General features: G+C 41.6%; 2 protein-coding genes across 2 annotated transcripts; one reads left to right on the forward strand and one right to left on the reverse strand.

Annotated features, from left to right (window-relative positions):
- Positions 1-571: 571 nt before the first annotated feature.
- Positions 572-18,723, reverse strand: CBG14553 (the record flags this gene model as incomplete). The annotated part of the gene is made up of 26 exons (XM_045239651.1): positions 572-832; positions 880-1,275; positions 1,323-1,458; positions 1,509-1,678; positions 1,743-1,991; positions 2,037-2,404; positions 2,479-2,953; positions 3,000-3,164; positions 3,214-5,634; positions 5,698-11,757; positions 11,806-11,964; positions 12,017-12,400; positions 12,459-13,573; positions 13,619-14,447; positions 14,492-14,758; positions 14,888-15,061; positions 15,111-16,417; positions 16,464-16,722; positions 16,795-17,016; positions 17,066-17,180; positions 17,230-17,694; positions 17,749-17,844; positions 18,077-18,193; positions 18,240-18,436; positions 18,487-18,571; positions 18,668-18,723. 26 exons carry the CDS (start codon positions 18,721-18,723, stop codon positions 572-574), a joined length of 16,548 nt encoding a protein of 5,515 aa, XP_045095446.1.
- A 1,336-nt stretch (positions 18,724-20,059) lies between these two features.
- On the forward strand, positions 20,060-23,483 carry CBG14554 (the record flags this gene model as incomplete). The annotated part of the gene is given in 11 exon segments (XM_002644555.1): positions 20,060-20,218; positions 20,267-20,464; positions 20,682-20,810; positions 21,057-21,194; positions 21,241-21,369; positions 21,414-21,483; positions 21,766-21,925; positions 21,941-22,287; positions 22,950-23,010; positions 23,151-23,326; positions 23,410-23,483. 11 exon segments carry the CDS (start codon positions 20,060-20,062, stop codon positions 23,481-23,483), a joined length of 1,641 nt encoding a protein of 546 aa, XP_002644601.1.
- Between the last annotated feature and the right edge of the window lie 237 nt (positions 23,484-23,720).

The following is a 23,720-nucleotide window of genomic DNA, read 5'->3' on the forward strand; positions in this document are numbered from 1 at the left end:
TTTTCTCAGGAATGTTGTTTTTCAATTTTTAAAGTTATCTGGAAAACCGTGAAAAAATTCAAAAATAAAAAAGAATTGTGGTTTTTGAGAAAAAGTTTGAAGTATATTTTTTGATTAAAATTTAAGTATAAAACAACAGATTACATGCTTCGAAATGTCCTAGGACTTGAGAAAACCGCCTTTGAAAACGCTGTTTTTGCACTGAAAAGGCGAATGTTGGTACTGAAACTGATATAACTCGGCTGATACTGGTGGGCGGTTTCTGAAATTTTCAGAGATGTCTAGATAGGTAATTTTCAACCTATCCTCACATTTTCTTCAAAATCTGGGTTTGTGAGGTGTTGAAGTTCCCTTGTGAAACCAACAAGGATTCAATCAGTTTAAAAAACTTCAATTTAAAAAAGGTTTCACCGTATTCAACGAAAATCTTCATTTTCGTGAACAATTAGTTTTGAAACAATTTCCAAACAATAATCAATATAACAAACAAACAAAAATATCTCAATATCAACTTAATTTACAAAGACAGTAGTTGTCAAACATTTTTTTACAGTAGTGTGAGTAATTGGTTTTACAAATTTTTGAAAAAATCAATATCCGGGTCCGGTAGATACTCTTCCTCGATATCTGCTTCAACAGCACATTCCGGATTGCAAAGATGAGATTTCGCGCGCATGTTGGCAGAAAGTATCATGTGACGACGCAGTCTGCCCTTCAGATTCTTGGTCTGTTTGGATCTGAGACATCTACAGTCACATCCAGCAACCGGACAATACTTCTCAGTCTCAAACCACTCGGCAATGTGGTTGACGTGGCCTCCGTGGTTGCACATCTGAAATTAAATAATTTTTTAAAAACAATTCTCTTCCAAACACTTACATTACAGATACTGAATTGCGAGAATCTCTCATTGTATTCTTTGAGAGAGTAATCCATATGATCGTTCAAATACGGAACCATACAGATGCAACATCTTGGAAGTGAGAATCGACATTCGAAGCATCCGAAGCGAGATGGCAAGACTTGAACAGTGATGTCAGTCTTCTCTTCCTCAATATCCTTCGCCATCAACATTTTGTTCTCAACAGGGTCTAACGTCTCAATATAATTCTCGTAGGTCAGACGTGGTGACATGGTTTTGGCATTTGGCCATCTTTTCTTGTCCTTATCCTGTTCGATGAGAGGCATAGTTGAAACACAAAGTGTTCTTCCCAGTCTTCCCAGATTGCGAGCCTTGGCGACGTTCATTTTGCATCCAGTGCAAAGGATATTAAACTGGAAATATTTTGTTAATTTCACATAAATAAGGTTGAATTGCTTACATAGAATCTGTGTGGATAGGTGTTGAACTTTGGATTGTGGTCTAAATCTCCTTTTGTGATTGCTGCTCCCTTTGTGAGCTCCAAAATTGCCATATAGCGAGTTACTTCACATTCCATCATTTCAGCCAACTCTTCTCTGAAAAAAAGGCTTTCTTAAATTTTAACGACGTTTTCTTGACTACATACGTGGTCTCTGTGACATCAGTTCCGTCTGAATGACGGACATATCGGAACGGGAACATTTCATCCATAGTTGGAGCTCCGTATGGTCGTCTAGCCGTGTCATTGGTAAGAACTTTGGAGAAAACCGTGGAGAAGTCACGATTCTTCAGATGATCGGAACCACAATCGGTCATCTGAAACATTACGAAAACATTGTGTCGATTTTGAATTTTTATAATTTTCGAAAATGAAACAAACCATAGGCTCTCTTGACCGACGATCCAAACATCTTCCAACACGAACGATGTGTGCAATGAGTTGAGGATCACCACTCTCAACAGCTTCTTCGAAAAGAACCCGAAGAGGGTCAGCATGGTAGCCTAATCCGACAAATGGGAGGCGATCTAGTCCTCGGACAGTATGGAACACTTTCACTATGTTTTCCACGATGAACTGTGGTGGTGTCAAGTTGATGATGAAAAGGAGTTTGTCACGAATTGGGAGCTTCTGAAAATTTGCAAATTTGAAACGTTTCGCGAAAAAAAAGCTAACCATCTGAACGAATTGATCGATTATGTCTTGTGAGTATCCACCAGTGAGAATCATGCGCATGAATAAAATCGATGCTTGACAGTGAATCACCACATGCGCTTTGTTGGCCGCAAAACTGAGGAATTGGTCAGCAGCCTCAACCCAATCATCTTGTGTCCATGCTTTGGGACTGCCATAGAGCATATGATCGTATGTGTCGATTTTGAAGTCTGCTCTTAGCTCTTCTCCTTCTTCTGCGTCGTCATCTTGGTTTTCAATTCCGATTTTGAAGAACTGGAATATTTCCAGCTGTTCCTCTCTGCCACTATCAATGTACAACAATCTGTAAGTCGAATATTTAGCTAAAACATGTTTTTTTCTCAAATTCACTTCTTGTACAACTTATAAACCACGTGAGCTTGGTAGGAGATGTCCATTTTATCGTATTTCTTGTTCGGCGGACCTTGACCAAGTGCAATTTTATCACAAATAAAGCGAACTAAATCTCCACGACCGTAGCAGAACATTCTGAACAGCTTTGAAAACCAATTCTCAAATGGCTCGTTGGTGCGCTTCATAATATGGAATCCCTTCACACGATCCGGCATTCTCAATCCAAGAGAGTTCAACATGAGCCGACGAACGGGAGTCATGAAGACCACATGTTCATTAGTATCGATTCCAGGCCCACAAAATGAAATGTTTCTTTCTATGTCCTCTCCAACGCGTTCTTCAACCAAACGAGCCAAGTAGATAAGTCCAGGGAGACCTTTAACGTTGTAGGTGGACTCCAAACTTCGTCTGTCAAAGAATTTCCGTTTCTCTTTTGCGGTGGCATTCTCTAGCGTATAGTCGGAGAAATCACTGTCTGTGTTACACGGCGATGGTGAGGTATAGATGACTGGATCCACCATTTTCTTTTTGCCAGCGTCGAATAGCTGAAACAAAATCGTTTGATGCAATTTTAAAAGCAAATAAAGTTACCTTTTTCGGAAGAAGTGTATTTCTGAACCGGTAAATCAGCTTGATTGGTGTTCCCACATCAATGTACTCGTCGAGACATTGGAAGAATGTTTGGAGGTTAGTGCTTATTGTTTCCAAGTCGAAATGAGGCTCATTGACAATCACTTCCTTTGGTGTAGTGGTTCCCTGAAACATACAAAATTAGTTGTTGTCATTTTCGGAATGTTTTACTTACGTATTTCAACGTGTTACGAATCATGATAGGTAAACACCTCTTTCTGCTAGCTCTCTTTCGTTGTGAAACTTTTTTGCGTCGTTGAATCCTCTCCGATTGAATCCTCAAAGAATCCGCGCTTTCCGCTTGGAGTTGCTCTCTCATCTGATCATCACGTCGAATATCCATGAATTGACGCATTCTAGCACGAATTTTACTGATGAATGCATAAAACACAAATGGTTTGGGGCCACCAACAGCGCGACGAGCAATTTTTCTTGCCATTCTGACAGAGAACTGGAAGTATCTTCGGAGAAGTTTGTTCTTTTGATTTCGGAGCCCCGATACTGGCTTGTTCGCAGCTAGCCATTCTAACTTGATATCTTCGGTGCCATCCTCATCAGTGTCTCCGTCGTAGTCAGATTCGGAATTCTTCTTTTCTTCAGTATCCGATACAACATCTAGTTCTTCGCTTTTTATCTTCGCTACGTCAATGGTTTCCTTCTCAACAACGATGGGTTCCGACTCTATGGTCTTTTGGCTCTTCTTTTCGGTATTTTTCTTGTTCTTTTTCCTGTCCTTCTTCTTGTTATTGTCCGCCTTCTTGTCCAACTTCTTGACAGTTTCCTCGTCCCTCTTCTGTTTTCCTGTCTGGCCCATATTCTTCAGCATTTTCATTGCTTTTACAATCTTCTGCTTTTTCCTCATCATCCTCATCTTAGCACGCCTCTTCAACTTCTTCTGTAACTCCATCTTTTTTCGAGCATCAGGCTCGAGAGTGATTTCCACTCTGAACTTGATGCACGTCCTCTTGAACTTGTACAATACTGGAATCCTTCTTGGTTTTCTCGCAGTTCGCTTGAAAAGCTCTCTTTTCGGAAGTGATTTGAGTTGTGATGCCAATTTTGCCTTTTCCAGTCTCTCATGCAAGTTTTTGATTTTCTGGACGATCATATATGTTGCTTCCCTGCGTTCAATATCCGAACCACTGAAGACGGAGAACATATGAAAATCGGAGTTCTTGAAAGCGTCCACGTCAAAATCGATACTCTTCTCATCGGACACGTCAGATAGAAGTAGTGAATAGGCCATACGGTATTCTTCGTTCTCCGGATCATGATGCATTAAGTACTCCAAAATTTGTCGATGTTTCGATTGTTCTTGCAGCTCAGCAAATTGATCATAAAGACTGTAGTCCAAAATTTCTTTTTCCGTGAACATTGGTGATCCTTGTCGATGTGGGCCATAGATTGGTAAGAATCTCGGCTGACGAGGTGTGTCGGGTTTTCTACTTTCTTCCATCTGCTCTAATGCATCCGGTTTATCTTGCATAAGTGCAAGAATATCCTCTGCTGATGATCCTTGAGAGATAGCGGGAAATTTTTCACCGTTGTTCTCATTTGCCTGTAAAGTTGAAGCTTCTCTGTCAAGTGATTCTAGCTGTTGTCGGGAAGATGATCTGCTGAACAATCCTTTGAATGTTCTCTCTGTTGTTGGCCGATTGTCCGCTTCTCTTGCGACTTCTGGTCCGCTCAATGCGTTGAATAGTGCACTGATTGGTCGAGTGAGTTGATCAAATCGTCTTCTGACGGGCTCAGTGGCAGTCTCCTCCTGTCCAACATATTCCAGAATCTCGGATCCATCTTGTGCCATAGTAGCAAAAGGTTCTAACCCGCTCCAATTTAGGTTATTCGTTGAAGCGGATGGCGAATCATCTACTCTAGCTCCGATCTGTAGTAGTGGGCCAAGATTATTGACATTTTCCGCAGCGTTTTCAGAAATCGATCGTTGCCGTTTCGGAACAGTTTCAGTGAATGTTGGAAGTAACTCTTGACTGGATGACAATTTCGACGTTTCTGCAAGTGGAATGTCCACAGCGTTCAGTGATTCCAAAAGATCATCTATTGAGTTGGTTGGCGAACAAGATTCTGAAGATAGTGATCTCGATGGTGGTAAGTATTCAGGCCTTGGAAGTTCAACGATAACGTCCTTTGGTTTTTTTTGTAGAACATCCTTGGCAACATCCGAAAGCTTGATTTTGTACACATGTTGCAACCAATACCACATGTAGCTTTTCTTTTTTTTCTGCTTTTCGAACGTGTATTCCAGCTTCACTGAGTTTTTCCTATCGTCTTGTTCCTTTTGCCACTCACTTGGTCCAAAGCTGTTCAAGTAGCGCTTGTTGCCATCAGAATCGATTCGATAAAACCATGCAATGGGAGCCTTTGGTGGTTTTAAAATTGATTTCGACTCGAAATCGCTCGGGAGTGGAGTCATCATCTTCTTTTTGTGAGTTTGGAAGAATCGAACTTTTCGTACTTGACGAACGGCATTCAAGGCCGACTGCCGTTTTGAGACTAATTGTACACCAGTTGCCTTGATTCTCTTTCTCCGATCTTTCGCCATCCGCCGCAATTTTCTCTGTGTTGTTTCATACGTTGGCTTGATGCTTGGAACAATTGGGTTGGTGATGACCGAGTTGTCAAAGTTGGTTTTGAAATCAACAGTTGCTGTGTATGCATCATCGAACTCCGAAACGTTCGTCAGCTCATCTTTCAGTCTTCTGTACTCCTTAGCACGTTCTTTCGGATTTAGAAGCTTCACCATTCCCAAATCTGGATGAGCAATCAGTGACTCAGTATCATCACAAGCACGTGGTTCGCGACCTTCATTGAACTCGCGACGTAGTAGAACCAAGTTTTCAGCAGTGAGCTGACTGAATTGATCCATACGATCGAGAACCACTGGTTCGACAGGCTTCGGATGCTTTTTTCTCCGCGATCGTGGCTTCTCCTGAACCAATGGAGGAGGCATGGCGGCTGGCAGTGGCTCCGGCTCAGGAATGGGTTCTGGCTCTGGTGGTGGTGGAGGTGTTGGTTCACGAATTTCCTCAGGTGGTACGGTTTTCTTCGGAATGTACCTTTTTCCACCTTTTGTGTAGTATTTCTTTCTTATTCTGGGTTCGCTTGACTCGGTTGGTTCTAGAATTTCCATCTGAAGTGGATTTTCAGGTGGTTGAATTTTTGCTGGTTTTGGCATTGCTCCATCTGTCGAAAGTTTTCGAAGAGTTGGACCAGTTGGTTTGAGCGGTCGTACTCTTCTCTTGTCTTCTTTTGGTTTCACTTCCTCAACCTTCTCTTGTGATGTCTCTGGTAGTGGGAAAGGATTTTTCAGAATTGAAACAGGCGGTGTAGTCGGGTCTCGTTTTGATGAACCTGGAGTCGAAGGCTCTGTCGGTGTTGATGTCGATGGACCCCACGGACCAGGTGAAGATGGAACTGAGATCGATGGTCCTGCGAGTGACGTGGAAGGCATTGATGTTGAAGGAGAGGATGGCGTTAAAGTGGAAGGTTCGTTGCTCGACGTTTCCAGACTGCCAACATTCTTTTTCAAAGAAACTTTTCCAAACGGTGACAATCCAAAGAAAGTATGCTTGGATTTCGACTTGGCCTGGACAACATCCACGGGTTTTGGAGAAGTTGGAGGTTTCGAAGGAGAAACTTGTGCCAGTTCAGCAGCTTTTTCAGCTTCCCTCTCCATCTGTTCTCTCAACATCTCATCAGCCAAATCTTCAAAAGAAATTTCTGGTGTTGTCTCTGGAGGTGGTTTGACAACTGGCTTCACTTCTGGTTCATCCTCGATATGCTTATAATGAGTCTGTCCAAAGCGAACTGATTTTGCTGACGTCTTTCCACCACTAGTTCCTTCTTCTGGCTCAGGAGAGGACTGCTTGAGGTTAGATTTTGAAGGTTGGTCGGAGTCTTCATCTGTTTTGGGCTTTGATTGAGCTTCCTTCCGCTTACGACGTTCAGACATTGGAACTGCGTAAACGGGTACATTGAAAATTGGTTTTCCATCCACAATTTTGACCATTTTTCCGGGCGGAGTCACTGGAGACGAATCTTGGCCATCTGATGTTGGAGACTTCTTCATTAACGATCCTGTCTCGGGTTTTTTGATTTTTGGACGAGCTGGTGGCGACACTTTTGATTCGTTGGTTTTGATTGTGAGCGGTTCCGTTGGTTTGATTGACACTGGTGCAGTTTCTGATGGTTTGGGTGGCGGTGGTGGCGCTCTTTTCTTTCCAAACAGAGCTCTGAAGAATTCCGGTTTCTCGGCAGTTGTTGGTGTCACAACCGGAGGCTTAGGGATTGGAGGACCAGTGATCCCAGGAGTATTTCTTGTTATTGGAGCTTTGGAAATGAAGGAGGGTTTGTCTTCTTCCTTCTTCTCAGTGGGTGTTGAAGGTTTGAGTTGCGGCTTCTCTTTCGAAATGTTCTTCCATGGGCTTTCATCTCCAGAAGAATCCGATGCGAATTGCACAGGCGCAGGTTTTCCTCTTGTTGGAAGTGGTGCTGTTGCTTTTGGTACAGAAACCGGTGCCTGGTATCCTTTAGTCGTTGTGACTTTCGTTGCAATCATTCTTGTGAGTAGAGTAGGTGCCGTTGATGGTCCAGGTTGACTTGGTGACTCAATTGGCTGTTGCGTCGGTGACTTCCCTGGCTGCTGTCCTGATGGTGACTTCAAAATTTGTTGAGCTGTTGACTTTGTTGTCAGTTTAGATTCGGACGCTGGTCTATCCTCAGATGAACGCTTGACAGTAATCGCTGCAGCTGTTAGTTCGATTGGGTCCTTCTTTGTCTGTTCTTCTTCTTTTTTCGGCGTTTGCGCATACACTGGTTTGCTGGATCCCATAAACCGTCTTGCCATCATTGCCGCTCTCCATTGCTGGTCTGCAGGCATTTTTGGTGGTGGTGCTGGAGCAGCAACCTCTTTCTGCGTCGGCGTTTCCTCATCACTGCTATCACCAGGTCTTGAAGATTCTGGCGTGGCTGCCTGGGATCGAATAGTCACTGGCGATGATGGTGATCTTGATTCGGAACGCTCGTGGTCCGTGAGATTTGCCAATTCACTGATGGTGCTCAGTTGTTGTTCCTTGAGTGCACGTTCCTTGGCTTTAATCCTCTCCTCTTTTTCTTTCGATATTGCATCGTTCAGCCATGGGTTTTTGATGAGTGAAGGTTTTGGTGTGTGAAGGAACGCCGTTGGTTCAGGCGACTCGCGTGCAGAACTGGGCTCCGACGGAGGTTTGACCAATGTGAGAGTTCCACCAAATCCAAAGAACGTTTCCTTGGTATTCGTGGGTTCCGAAACAAACTGGAGTGTACGACGTCCGGCTCCACTTTGTTTGAGACATGATTTCAGATTGGTTACTGGCTCGACAACGATTTCCAGCAGTTGTGGAGGACTATTCTCTTTATCATTGGTCGTTTCGCTTGGGTTCTTCGGTTTTCTCAAGTTGCACAATCGGACTCTTTTGATGTTGACATTAGACTTGTCCAGTTTCCGGAGCATTCGAGACCATGACATAACTTCGGGTTCGGCATACTTCCTGTGGTGGGATGTTCTATGCTTGTTAGAAGCTTTCAGCGTATCTGTGTTCATCATTTTCCACATTGCCATTCTTGCTTTCATCACTTTGGCTCTTTTCCTTTTTAACCGTTCTGGTAATGTCACTCGTTTCGTTTCGGGCATTGATGTTGTTTTCTGGTCTTCCGATCCTAGTATCTGTATCACACGTCCAGATTTGAGTTTCACCAGTTTTCCTGCTAGCTTTGGCCTCGACTTCGAAACTTTTTTCTGCTTTGATGAGGGCTTCGACAAGGTGGGGTCTGTTTCCGAGCTGTTCTCTACTTCTGTAGTTTTCGTTTTCGATGCCACTTGTGATGTAGATGGTACAATGTTCTCAGCGCTCTTCTCATTTCCAGACAATTTCGTTTCGGAGTCCACTTCCATTTCCTCATCTGCTTCTTCAACTTTGTATGCGTTCTCCAGAACCCACTGCTCTCTCAATTTTGCGTTTCTCAGTGCTTCCAAAACATATTCCGACAAGTTTCTCGATTTTGACCTTGAATCCCATTTTGAATTTGCATTCAACTTCCATTCAGGTTTTGCCTTCTTTTCGGCCGGTTTCACGCTTGGTTTTGGAACAGTGAAACGGTCAAAGCATCGGAAAGTTGGCAACGGATGCCATGGTTTCAAGAACAAATCCGTATACTGTGGTTTCATTTCTTCCTCGTGCATCATCATGAAGTTGTTGTATTTCGTTCCTTGGATTCTTCTAATAGCGTTCATAACTTTTGACCGAGTCGGTGCACGATGAAGAGGTTTGTGAGCGATCATAAGTTGTTTTGGTCGCATGTGTTGGTTTTTGAAGCCAGATTCAGACTCCTGCTCGGACTTTCCCGTTTCGTGATCAGTCGGTAGCCAGCGAGGCAGGTGAGGACGTTTAGATTGCGATGTGCTTGAGTGGCATATTTGACGCTCTTCGACTTGAATCTTGTGCTCCAATTTGTTCATAGACAGTTCGAATTTTTTCACAGGCTTGACCTTCTTCACCTTCTTGTGATTCCGATCACACGTATTCAGATACACTGCAGTGATCGTCCGATCCGAATTATCCAGACTTGATTCTGATTGGTTTTCTGAAGATGGATCAGCTCTCTGTTCAACATGTTCCACCAAATTTCTCTTTGATCTCTTGCTTTGCTTGTGAGCCAGCTCCTTGTGCATTTTAGCTAGTTTTTTCAACAGCTTTGATTGACGCAAAGCAGAATCCACAGAGAACGATCTTGGAATCGCAACCTTCACTTGTCTTTTTCTTGAATATGGAGCTGGTGTAGATTTGCTCCTTGAATATGAAGCTGGTGCCGATTTTGTTAGAGCTGGAGTTGATTTGGTTGGAGCTCGAGTGGATTCAGATGGAGCTGGTAAGGATTTGGTTCGAACTGGTGTGGATTCGACTTGAGATGATGGCAACGGCACAGATTCTACTTCTATACAACGCTTTTTCATTTTGCGAACCTCTTGAGCAAATTCTTCTATAGCTTTGGTGTTCACCGTTCGCTTCGGCTCCCTTTTCCGGCTTCTTCGAGGTTTTTTTACATAGCCGTTGTCCACGAGAGTGATTTTTGGTGTTACTTGTAAGAAGTCAGTGAATGGAGAGTTTTTGGAAGTGTTATAAAGTGGCACATCCCTTGGGAATCTTCCATACTGATCAGTAACTTCCACAAATTCAGTAATCCTCCTGCCGTAATATCGACTCAGATAAGACAATGAGATTTGTTGTCGAGCCTTCTGATTCTTCATCATTTTCTTTTGAATTTCTGGGACCGTGATGATGGTTACTTGCGGAGCAAAATTTACAGATCGAGTTTCTCTTTTCTTCGCATCTCTTCTCTCTTTCCTTGAACGTTTCGGTTTCAATATTGACTTCCCATGCCATCTCATCCTCCGCTTCTGTTCTCTTCTCATCTTTCTGTATTTCTTTCTTGTTGCCTGCGACATTTTGATTACTGTATACGGTTCAGGTGAGCTGGGCGGTGACACTTGAGAGCGCATTCGAAGTCTTGGAATGAGTTTACGGCTGTGTTCCCACTTTCGTTCCAATAGGGAAAATATATATCTTTCGGCATCAGGAATCGCCGGGAGAGTTGGAATCCGTAGTTGATTATCAGCAAGTGGCAATCGACGAGCGGCAATCGTCCAAGCTTTTATATTTCTCTTTGGAAGTGTTTCATGTCCGTAAAGTTTCTTGCGGAATCTCAACTGACGCGCTTTCTTTGCCTTTTTTCTTACATCAACAATTTTTGCTTTATTCTGTGAGAAATAAGCTTGTTCGACCTCCTTCATCTTTTTGTACTGCTGCTTGATGCGGGATGGAGGTGATGGTGGGCGGAAAGCTCTAACCCTTGTCTCCTCGTCCGTCAGCCCCAAAACGTTAGAGCTGTAGAAGGGAACAGTCCATTTGAGCGGGTCTGTTTTGTGAAGAGTTGTCTGTTGTGGCGGTGGCACAAATTCCACAGTGAGAGCGTGGTTCATCCAGGTGAGATCAAGTGGGAGACGTTGAACTTTGAATGGCGGAGGCTTTCGCTTTGCTGGCTTTTTTCTGGTAACAAGAACAATATCGTTCTTGAGAATAGGACGTTTCTCGAAAAGTTTTCCATAAGTTACTCGTGGTCCAACAAAATTGATTGGTTTTTTAGCCATATGCACACGAATGGTAGCAATGAAGTGCTTCATCTCTCTGGTCAGAATACGAGATCGAATTGGTGGAAGCTCATCCTCAGATCCAGAAGACTCGAGCCAATCTTCTCTGTTCTTTGGAAGTTTGAAGTCTGGCATGATCTTTCTCGTATCCTCTGGGAATCTTGGAATCGGCTCCTTTTTCCACGCGAGGTACTGCCTACGCCGCTCTTCTGCCTTGGCTTGTTCATCAACCACAACATCTTTGGAAGCAGCTTCCTCCTTATCTTTGGCCTTTTTCTTCAGTTCGTTGAATAGCGAAGGTTTGACAACAACCTCTCCAGCTAGGATTCGAGCCTCTTTTTCAGCGAGTTGTTTACGATAACGAGCTTTCTCCGCTTGTTTCTGAACACGAGTTGCCAGGGCGGCATAACTGATCCAACGTCTAACTCTCATTCCAGTACGCTGATCGTATGTAGTCATCATGTCCATCTCACCGTCTTGACTGATAGTGTTCATGGTGTCACGCATCATATCAATCTGAAAATCAAGGAATTAGATTTTTGAGCAATATTCGGAATAACTTACATCAGCGTCTCTATTGAATGCCTTGTCAAACTCTTCAGAAACAACAATTCTCTCCGCTTTGTCATCATCCATACGCCACGTCAGCCATTGGAACTCTCGATGGAAAATTTCAGACACCTGCTCCATCTGAGACATTTGGAATTGTTCGTCGTTTGATTTCTGAAAAAAAATTACCCGTATTTAAGGATATTCTTGTGTTTTTTGAGCTTACTGATAGAAAAGTCTCCACTGCACAAGTTCCCGGTTTGTAAAACTTTTGTGACCAAATGGCAGGAGTCTGTTCGAGCTCCACCGGTTTCCTAGGAATTGCAATCAACTTTAAAATCTCTTGGTCTTCTGGCTCTTTTTCAAATTCTTCAAGAAGCGCATCAAGCGGATCGGTGTACTCATAATTATGCTCATAGTTGTAACATGAAAACTTGTAAATCATTTGACCACAGTTGTAGCATGGAACTTTCATATTCTCAATCTTCGTGCATTTGTAGATGTTCACGTTTGGAAAACAATTGGCACATTCCTCTCTGGTTGGCCAGGGCTCATCGTAACAATATGTGCAAGCAGGTACGCTATAGACGCGAGGGTAATCAATGCTTCTCTGTAATGAATAATAAAATTACTTTTTGTTATTTTCAGTAGATTAAAATCAAACTTACTTTTCGAGCTGACTTTTTGGAACGCACGGAAACAGAGGCTTCGCTTGTCCGGCGTACAGGCGATAATTTCCCCTCCTCCTCTTCATCCTCTGAACCGTCAGTAGTGATGAGGCCGGTTTCTTGGTATTTGTAAAACTCGAATAGAAAATCGGGTTCCACTTCAACATAGTGTTGACCATGAAGCTTGAACGGTCGAGGAGATATCGGATGCTCTGTGACCTCTCCCCATGTAACCTCTTTCGGCTCTTTCACAGGAGCTTCAATAGGCTCTACTGGATTGGTGGGTGTTTCTAGGTCGGATTCCTCGCTGTGCTCGTTGTGCTCGCTGTTTTCACCGCTATTCTCTTTTGTTGGAGTGCCTAACGGACAGCTTAAACTTTCTTGCTCGTCTAGAAGCTCTTCATCGACCACTTCATTAACCACCTGAGGCTGCTCAGGCTGCTCATCTGTAACATCGACAACTTCGGTGACTTCCCCAGCCGCTTCTCGACGAGCCGCCTCTTTTGCTTCTTCGTATGCTCTTCGCTCTTCCATCTCCTCCTTCAAGATGTTGCTACGAGTATGCGGATTGTAGCGCATGACTGGAACGTATGTACTTATTCTGACTCCAAGTTTCCTTTTGAGAGAAGGATCGTCGTCTTCGGGATTTGTCTCTCCGTTTTCCTTATTACCCTTCATGTTTCTGAACAAATGGGCAAAGCTGACCACTTCCACTTCTTGCTCTTCATCAGAATCCGCATTTTGCTGTTTCTCCTCGGACACTTCTGACTCGGTGTACTCTTCATCAGTATATTCGTCAGAGACAGTCTCACTCATAATTTCTTCGTCGCTACTATTCCGAATCTCGATTGTACTCTCTTCTGAATCCGTTGTCATCAAGTCATCTTCCTCCATATTCAACTCTTCCTCCGCTAATCTTAACTCGAGTTCCGTTTCCTCGGGAACTGGTTGACGGAGTAAAATCAATCTTTCTTGAAGTATGGCATTTTGCAATTCTATTCTATCTCTCACTTTGTCCTCTTCGGTTGTGGTGTACCGATTCACATAGGCGCTTTCGAAGAGACCAAAGAAAGCCGGATTCATCATTTCGAGCAGACCTTTGGGAATGTTGATGCCTGTAAAAAATCAAAGTTACGTTATTCAAGAAATTCTGAACTAACTATGTTCTTCAAAAATTGGAACTCGAGTTCTATTTATGTTTTTGTCCTTGGGAAGAAGAATGGTCTCAGTGAAGAAGGTTTTGTACAGCTGGGATTTTTCTTTGGGCAATTGAAGCGGTGGCTCAAAGAGGGTGTGTTTGCAATCCCAAATCTTTTTGGGACGACTTCCGTTCAGAGCGAACATGTCGTCCCGATTCCCATCCATAATTTGAAGGCCAGGCCATGTTCGGAGAATCGGATCATTGTAAATGTAAGAGATGTGCAGATTTTTGGTTGCAGCCAACATGACGTCAATTGTGATATAATCAAATAACGGATCAACTCCTTCCAGCTGTCGAGGTGGTTGTGGTTCTTTCAGAGGGACAACTCTTCTCATAAACTTCTTGCCCGTTTCCCTATCAGTGTCAGCAATCATTGGCGAATCCCAGGTGAAGTATTCAGCAATCCGAGACAGCTTGGTAGAGAGAGCTTTGTTGTTTTGAGACGTCTCGAACCCGAATTGATGCAGAAGCTCATCTGAGATGTTTCTCTCGACAAACTCAGGTTCAAGATGGTTCACAGTGTCATCGTTCTTATCGGACGCTTCCAGCAAAATTTCTCTGATCAATCGATCGAACAAATGGACAGGAAACTCATTGTCAGACTCCCAAAACTCTTTTTTGGTGACTTTAACGCGGAAGTTGGGACATGATTTCCATTTCCAAAGGCCAGAGTAATCAATTCTTGCAGAGTCCGAAGGAAGTTTGTAATCTTCCAAGTAGAAAGATTTGTACTTTCTGGGTTCTTCTGCCACCCGCCTTCTTTCGATTTCTTCCATGAAATTTGGAGGCTGAAAATTATTCATACGTTTAGATAGGGCCATACAACACTTACAATAGGGTATTCGCAAAATCGTATTTTTCCCATTGGGAACATAAACCTGTCCTTTGGATTGTACTGAGCTGTTGGCTTTTTCACTTCTTCTGGAATCCGACAATCCATTCGGAATGGAACATCTCCTTCGTAATTCTCATCAAAAACGTAACCTTCATATTCAAAGGATATGTGCGATTGCAGGTGACCCATGAATTTATTGTAAGTTCCGATAGTAGTCTCATCGATGCTAACAAAATCAGGATCAGGGCCAAAACTTCTCAACTCCTCAATTCCTCTATCGAGAGATCACTTATGGAAAGACATGGAATTGGAAAGTTTTCCAGAATTTTTGGTTTGACACCAAATAACTGGAAAATGATAATTTTGTTTAGAGCACTTTTTTTCAGAACTCACCGAGCGTTGATGCGAAACAAAGGTTTCTTTGTTCGGTACACCCCAATCACCCATTCGATTGTAGAATTGCACTACTTTCCGAAGAATTTGGTTATAGGAACATTTGTTGGAGAAGAAAAAGTCCTTGTCGTAGAATGTCTGCCATCCAACCTTCTGGTGATTAGTAAGCGCGAGCTGAAAGCCATTTGAGTTGAAATTTGAAAAAAAACGCTGATTCCCAAACCTTTAAATCCAGTGTATTCCTCTCTTTCACACTTGACAGCTTTTTATGATTCTCCTTATACTTTCCGTACAGAATTTTTCGTTCATGTTTCCGCTGTCCCCAATACATCAAATGTTCAAGACGCGTGATGAAAGTGTGCTCTGACAGACGATCAGGTTTGTATCTTTTCAGAGCTAATGGCTTTGTCGCTGGTTGATAGACAACGTACATTCTCTTCTTTTTGATTCCGAAATAGGCATCTTCCGCAGTTTCGTACTCAAAATCGTCTTTTTCATTTCTCAAGGAATGGGCTTGAGGTGTTCGAGGCCTCTCTTGTGATGGAGCAGTGGTTGGAGCTGGTGCAGGCTGTGTTGGTTTAGCTGGAGGCTCATCATCTGAACTTTCTCCTAGTTGAATAGCAGCACGGATCAAAAATCGAGCTTTTTCAGGATCCTCTTCTCCGCTTACATCTGGCACCACTTTTGGTTTTGAAGATTTCGGAAAGGACAATCCAACAGGAGCATCAATTGGTTTTGCAGCTTTTTCTCTCATCTCTTTCTCTTTCTGCTCTCGTTCTTTGATGTATTCGGGTTTCATGAAAACTGATGAGGAGTCTGTGATCAGTTTCGGAGGGAGCACTCTTTTCTGGAATGAGCGAGGCTTCCATCGTTGAAACTTGATGAGCTGTTTGATAGTTGGTCCTTTGTAGTTGTCGATATCATATTCCACACGATGCTCGATTATGTCCCGTTTGGTAAATTCCTGCCAGTTTACACCGAAGAACTTCTTCCGAATCCGTTTGCTTGCAGCTACCATGAATGTGTTACCAATCGGGGCGTACATGAATCTCCTATTCTTCTCTTTGCTGTTGTAATATCGCATTTTTGCATGACACTTGCACAGAGTTCTCATATCGAATGTTTCGTCTTCTGGGATGCAAGGAATTCCAGTATTGTTCTCTTTTTCTTTTTCCTTTTCCTTTTCTTTATCTCTCTCCTTGTCCTTCTCTAGATCATTTTCCTGCTCAATTTTCTCCTTCTTTTCTTCTTTTCCCTCTTCCTCGTCTTCCTTTTTTTCTTCATCTGGTTTATTGAACTTGGCTGAATCATCTAGCATCTCATCTTCCGAATCAGTTTCATCATCCATATCAGGCCGAGGATCGGGAAGGAACAGACGGAAGAACGGTGCAATCATTTGACAGGCTTCTTCAGTAGCCACTTCGTCTTTACAAATTTCGTATGGTAGGACTTCCGGTTCTGGCAATGGCCCATTCGGAAGGTCAACGAAATCTTCCCACTTCGCTCCTTTTCTACCAATAGGTGAAAACTCTGGAAAATAATAATTACAGTAATCTCTCCATTTCAAAAAATATACCTTTTCCACCATATTGAATAACAGCCGAGTTTCGAAGCCAGTCTGCCCATATTGCACGAGAATCATCAGTGATTTTAAATGCCAATCTTTTCAAACACCGCTCTGAGATTTGATAGGCATTCCAACCAGCTTCCAAGCGATTGCACATCATTGTTAACGTCTGCGCTGGGATCATTTCTTGAATTTGGAGTCCGCGATAAAAGTGCACAGAATCGGAGCCAGAATACGGGTTGATACTACCTTCGTAATGTTTTGGAGACTAAAAAAATGAGATTTTTTTCTACAAATTATATTAGAATTTCTACAAATTATGAAACGTATTACTACTTACTCTCACAATCTTGTATGTATGATCACTGCGATTGAAACACATAATACCGTTGACTCCGGGAAACACAAAATCAAACGTGTCCACTCCTTTGCACTGATACAGAATCTCTGGCTTTTTTAGCACATAATCATAACTGGCAACAACTCGCTCTACTGCTTTATACAGGTAACTTTCGAAGTCGATCTCGGCGAATTCGTTGACTCGGTCGATGACAGTGTCGTCCTGAAACAGAATTTCGTGAAAGTTTTCATATTGGGTTAGAAAAACTTACCACTCCATCTGGATATTTCCAGTGAGACGGAACCGGCACCTCCTCATCAGCCTTGGAAGCATCGTACTGCTGGTAATAATCCAAAAGTGGAACTTCAGCGTTTTCAATTGGCATTCTGAAAAAAGTTATAATCGTTTGTTGAAATTCTATGTTTAGTAAAGAACTTGCTATTCAACTCACAATTCCCGTCTTTTCTCGAATGTCGTGTAGATGTGCATCCTCTGTCAATATGTTTGAACGTGATAACTTGCCACTTGTCGTACGGTTTTTCTCCAAGAACTCGACCTCCTAGCAATCGAGAAGGATTGATTTGCATCGCGAACACTCTATGCTGATTGGTATGTATAAATAACTCGTTAGCAATGTACGGATTGAACTTCATGTCATTAAGTTTCTCGTTTTCAATGAGTCCTATATCATACGTGGCACAGGGCACGTCTGGACGGCGAATATCATACAAAAGGACGTTGGTCCCGTCCCAGCAAGCAATCTCCAGGGGTCGAGTTGAAGACAAAGCGGTTCTTTGAACTCCTCCTTGAAAATATACTGCATTAAAAGCTTTCGGACAACGAACATCCATGATGCGTAGTGCATGGTCATCTCCGACGGCAAGGAGAAACGCGCTGTGCCTAGAAAAAAAAAGAAAATTATGAAATTGGGATAGAAACGAATGTTGGACTTACCAGATCCAGTCAATAGTATTTACATGAGCAATTGAATCGTAAAAGGCAATATTGCGAGTTGGTTTGACAAGATCGAGGACGGTCACTGTGCTATTTCTGAAACACAAACATCAGTCTTTAAGTTCATTTTGGGTGTCAAAGTATCGAACTTCTTAAAATGAGTTGAAAAGGGAACGTCAGCAGTTTGGAGAACATTGCTTTTTTGACGCCCGCTGTTTGAAAAACGCCTTTGCAGCCGCGTAGCTCTGCCAACATAATCTATTCTTAGTCAGACGGTTCAAATTTTCAATAGCAAAGTCCACAATTCTCTTGTTTTTGAAAAACTCACACAGAAGGTCCGGTACGATGATTGACAGCGACCATTCCCTTATCGAGACGTCCGACGCGTAACCCGTAGATTGTTTCACCCGGCAACGCAAATAAATGTTGTCCACTAATTTTGGCGCTGAAAATGTCTTCGTAATTATTTCACAGCTCTCTAGTTCACTTACAAATTTGTGTCATTGAAATTACTAATATACCGAGCAAGACAAACGTCACCGGTATTCTTTGCATATGGAAAGTAAGTGATATGTTCATGAAAGTCGATAGCCGTCACATATTCATTTCTTGATTTGTCAGCTAACTCGTGTTTAAAATATGGCTCATAGCTTCGGAACGCATCCATCGGATGCATAATCTCTCGAACCTGCAAACACAGCGCATCATCGATTTTTTGTGTCAATGGAGGGGACTTACCGAAAGATGGTCACTGGGGTCATATTCGACAATAATGCGTTCACTAATGAAACGCATTTCGCGTTTCAATCCAAATTCATTGTACCTGGAAAATTATAAAATTTTGTATTATTTTTATTTTCAAGAAAAGGACTGTTTTCGGGAAAAAATTCCGTCAAAAAAATAATTCTTAAAAACTTACTCATTTGGACAAACTTCTTTGAAAATGTCCTCAAATTCCAAATCGGGTTCAGTCATGATTGAGCAACTGGAAATCCCTAACTGTTTTTCAACAAAAATACTAGTAGAAAATTGGAATAATTACATAGAAACAGAGGGAAGAACCTAACAATACTAAGACGTTGTGTGTGTGCGCGCACACGCGATTTCTGGGGGACGCGCAGAGAATGATCGGCCACGGCCCTTGCCGTGCCGTCGCGCAGAGTGGCCGCGCGAAGAAGACAACGTTATGTATTGTATGTGTGTGTGCGTATCGGTCATTTGCAATCTCTTTCTCTCTCTCTGTCTCTCAGTGGATTAGAGATAGGTCACTCTGGCAGGGTCGCAATGGCAACACAGAGGACTCGTCGTTGACACATATTTTCATTACTGCTCAACCCAATGTGTTATTGTTGGCATAATTCATTCGCGTAAATGTTGCTAGTTTTCTGTTTGCAGTTTAAAAAATCGAAGAAGAATTAAAGCATTCTTATCAGTGCTATTGGTGATAATAGATTTTGTTCGGAGACGCAGAGAAAAAAGTTTTATAAATTATCAGCACTTTTGCAATGATAAGATTTTGGTTTGATAGATAGGTTTTGACATTATTTTTTAAAAAACTTGTTGGCTAAATTCTGAAAAAAAAATTTGGAAACTTTGAATAAAAACATCTCCAATAAAAAACAAATGTAGATATGTAAACTAATCTAAATTGTAAATTGTAAAATATCAGTCGAACGTCATTAAAATCAGAGTCTGCAGGATTTTAGCTTTAATTGATAGGCGTATGGGTCTCTTCAAAACACAATCAAAAAGTACTGGTTTGTTGGGAGGAGCGCATTTGTATGGATGGTTAGAGTTAGAACTTCGTTGAAACAAGATGTTCTTCTTTTTCAATCTAAAACTCAGTTTTCTAGCTATTTGAAAAATCCACCGAATTTGTAATCCGAGACATCGCTTTGGATTTAACCTTTTTGTTGTACCTCGAAGGATGTGGAAAAGGACGTTTAAATTGTCCAAGAAGTTGTTCGTAAACGCGCACAAATGATTTTGTTTGAAAAACTCAGAATTATAATTTTTCGCAGCCAAATTAAGAGTTTCCGCATTCTATGCATACCTTTTAATTAAAATGAGTTTCATATTCGATGTCATTTGTTATAATCATGATCTACCTTACTAGAAAAATGCTGAATTATTGCACTCTTTTCGTTTGTTGCTTCCTGGATCAAATCCCCCCGGAAATCTTGAATTTAAATTGTTCTTCTGCTCCTTCGCATCCCTTGCTTTCCCATAGTTTGGTCTGTTTTATGATGACGGATTGAAAAATGTGTATTTTCAGAATTTTTTCATCGAAAAACTTTTCTTCAAGCGTAGAATGTCTGACATGGAGGATGACTTGCAAACTGCAGCAAAAGTGGTGCGCAAACCTAAGAAAGTCAGGGCTGAGGTTCTCGAAAACGCCTATCAGCTCTGTTCATACACTGGGAAAATGCTGAAAAAAATTAAAAAGGACACTGGTCTGTCTGGTGAACAGGTAACATTTTCCGAGTCTCTGCATCTGAATTTACGAAAAAAATTTCAGATCAGACGCCGAATCTACTCAAAAAGAGAAAGGGATCATGTGGCCGGAAAGCAGGTTCCTGAACGCGACGGCTCAAAACCGTCAATTCAATGGACTGATGAGTTGAAGAGATGCTTTGCAAAGCATCCAAACATATCAAGGGACGATGCAAAGTATTTGATTGAGAAATTGAAGTTAAAAGACATATCTCCCGAACAGGTATGAACAGTTGTACAATTGCACATTTTTGAAAAAAAAAGTTTTAGCTCGCCAAGAAGTTAAAAAAAAAAGCAATTCGCTGAGATCGCGACCAGAATTCGAAAAGAACCTAGCCGACTACAAACACATGAAGTTTTCAATGAGAAACTCTGAAAAACACGGTTTATCGGTAAGTAGATTATTCAGTCGCAAAAATTAGAAGTTTCGTTTGTTTCAGAAACGCGATTGGAAAGCACTTCAAAGAAAATACATTCCTCTTGAAGACTTCTTTGAAGTTCATGCAGACAATAATGAGATCAGAGAGTTTGATGATCTGGTGGAGGTGATCGATTTGGATTCAGAACTGGTGAGTTTATTCAATTTTGACCAGATTTCTGTTGAACATAGTTTACATAAAAGTTTATGTACCAGCTAGCTGGTGCGCCTTTAGCGCGAATCAATCTAGCTTCTACTCGTTTGTCGCTCCACGTCTCACTTCTGATTAAAGGGTCACGTAAATCTATACTCATTTTTCAAGATTTTCCAAAGTCCACAGACTGACACGGAAACAGACAGGCGTTTTATGAATAATATGTATAGTCGCTGTTTTCAGGTGCTTGAATGGCTTGGAATAAGAGTAGCATTGGAGTCGGAAAGACACCAAAAACATATCAATTCGACGATGGGAATACGCGATCCAGAAACAGAGCCACGGCTTTCCACATGCGGAAGAAATTATAGCGAAAGAAGAGTAAGTTACGAATAGTCATTTTTTCGGTTTAACATATTTTTTAAAGCCAAGATCAAAACTGACCGCGAGCTGCCTTCAAGATTTGGAGAAGTTTTGGGAAGCGGGGACTTATTCAATTGACAAAGAAGCCGTGTACAAAGAACTATCGGAGAAACATAAAATGAGAAGAATACCAGTGAGTGCATTCCCGAAAACACCGAAAAATGAATATAATTGCAGGTTCAACAATGGTTCTCCCAAAGGAAACGAACCGACAAGATCGCAATAAACAAGGCGAGAAATCATGGTCGTAAGTCTTGTTAACATTCTTTGAAAATAATTTTCTATCGACGTTTTCTATCGAAAAAAAAAAGATTTTGTCCCTATGGGGCATTAACAAGCAATTCAGTTCAGGGAAACCGTAAGAGAAATTGCTAATAGTGTAAAGTGAACTTAGCCTGATATTGCAGAAGTCATGAAAATAAAACCAGTCACTTCCAAAGAAGACAATTCTAGTGATGACGACAAACCTTTGAGAAAAAGTTAGAAAACTGGCTGAAACTTATAAAGTTAACCAATCCCCGTGTTTTAGAAGCCAAAACAAAAGAAGGCACACCGGATGATGAAAGTGATGATGAAAGATCACCACCGGATAATGAACAATCAACAACAATCCGGAAATTGGCCAGGATTAAAGTTGAGGACAAGTCCAAGATTTGCAGCTTTTGCGGCAACGGACACATCCCGGATAGGTGACCAGTTTTCAGGACGGCAGATGCACGCTGGGAGCGCTTGAGACAACACAGCTTATGCCAAAAATGCCTCCTACCATCCTTCCAAAAACAAAGACACCAGTGTCCTTCCGGTGTCCTAATCGATTTTGGATGCTACTACTGCAAGGAAGAGGTCCACAACTCAGCACTCTGCAGGATCCCAAAGACTGTGGTCGATACAAAATACTTCACGCCAGGTGGACCCAAAGACTCACGCGAAAGACAACCAACTCCAGATCTGAACACAGAATACGACCAATATTATCGATGGGATCGACGTCGCCAACAGGAGCCATTTGATCAACGTCGCCATCGAGAAAGAGACCAAGGACCCAATAGACGTGAAATATAAAACATGTAAACTATTTCTTCTTTCCACTTTTTGTTGATGGTTTCTTCTCTCTAATTTCTTTTTTCAGATTAATTTTCATTCATTCGTCTTTTTTATAAATCCTTTTTTTCCTTGATTTTCCTCCTTCCCCCAATCACTTCGCCCCGTAGTGTACTTGATTCATATAACGAGTACTGCTCTGCAGTCACCAAATGACAAATTACCGTTTTCCATGATGTCATTTTGCCATTTACATTTAGAGTCATTTTTGTTTCTACAGACAGGAGTCAAGCCACTGTCTGTATCTTTCAATGTTCTCTCATTCCTCTCCTTCGTTGTCCCTCCTTGTCCCTCATAATTGTCATAACAGTTTTGAGGAAGGACTGGCCTTCTGTCTGCTTCAGCCACACTTTTTAATTTTCATTTCCCCTCTTTTTTTATCGTTTCATGCATATTTCTCATTAAGATTGCTTCTCAAGTTTGAGTTGTCTAATGAATCTTCATAACCTGTCAAATTTTTGTGTGTTCTGATCAGTTGGCTGCTCTACTTTGAAGGCAAGCACAAACCTTCAGCATCAACACCGTATTCATTATAACGACGTATTCATTATAACGAAAAGTTTATTTTAGAAAATGAACGCCAATTTTTCAGAATGCAAAAAAATTTTTCAGAATGCAAAAAGCTCGTCTTCAAACTTCTATGCTGCTCATCAAAACGAAATCGGACGTTTTGGTAATGAAAATCAAACAAGAAGCAGTCCAACTTCAGAAAGTAAGCCAATTTTTTTTTGCACTTTTCGATGCAATGAAAAAATGTTTGTCAAAAAAACGTTTGCCCAATTCAAACCTTCGAAAATGTCAATTCTATTTAAGCCATTCGGATGCTAATCAAAAAGTAGACTACGCCGATAGATTTGGTATCCCGAGAGAACGAAATGAAACAGGCAACGCCACAATTGATGATGTGCTACTTGCCGCTAGTGTCGACTCGAATAATATGAATATTGAAGCTGTAAAAGGTTTTGAAAACAAAGATAAAGAGAATGAAGGTAAGCCCAAGTTTATATATATTAGGGTGTTCAGTAAATAATGTCGTTTTTTGGTACCACTCTTCAAACGAAAATAACTTCAGTGAAACTTATGTTCATCAAACAAACTATGTACCACTCGAATCAGTACATTTTTGCCTACAATACCCTGTTTTGAAAATCACATGATGATAGAAACCAAAAGGCCAGGAAGTGACGAAACCATGGAAAGCCTTTTTTACATAGCCGTCTTTAATGAACTGGTTTTCTCTGGTGAGGTAATCAAGATGTTTGAAAATGTGGTAATCAATTGAGGAGATGTCGGCAAGTATGTCGGATAACTAATAATTTTGTAACCCAACGTATTCAGTTTTTGAGCCGTCATGATTGCAACATGTGAAATCGAGTTGTCATC

Source organism: Caenorhabditis briggsae (genome assembly GCF_000004555.2).
Source record: "Caenorhabditis briggsae complete genome, chrX, whole genome shotgun sequence".
NCBI lineage: Eukaryota > Metazoa > Nematoda > Chromadorea > Rhabditida > Rhabditidae > Caenorhabditis > Caenorhabditis briggsae.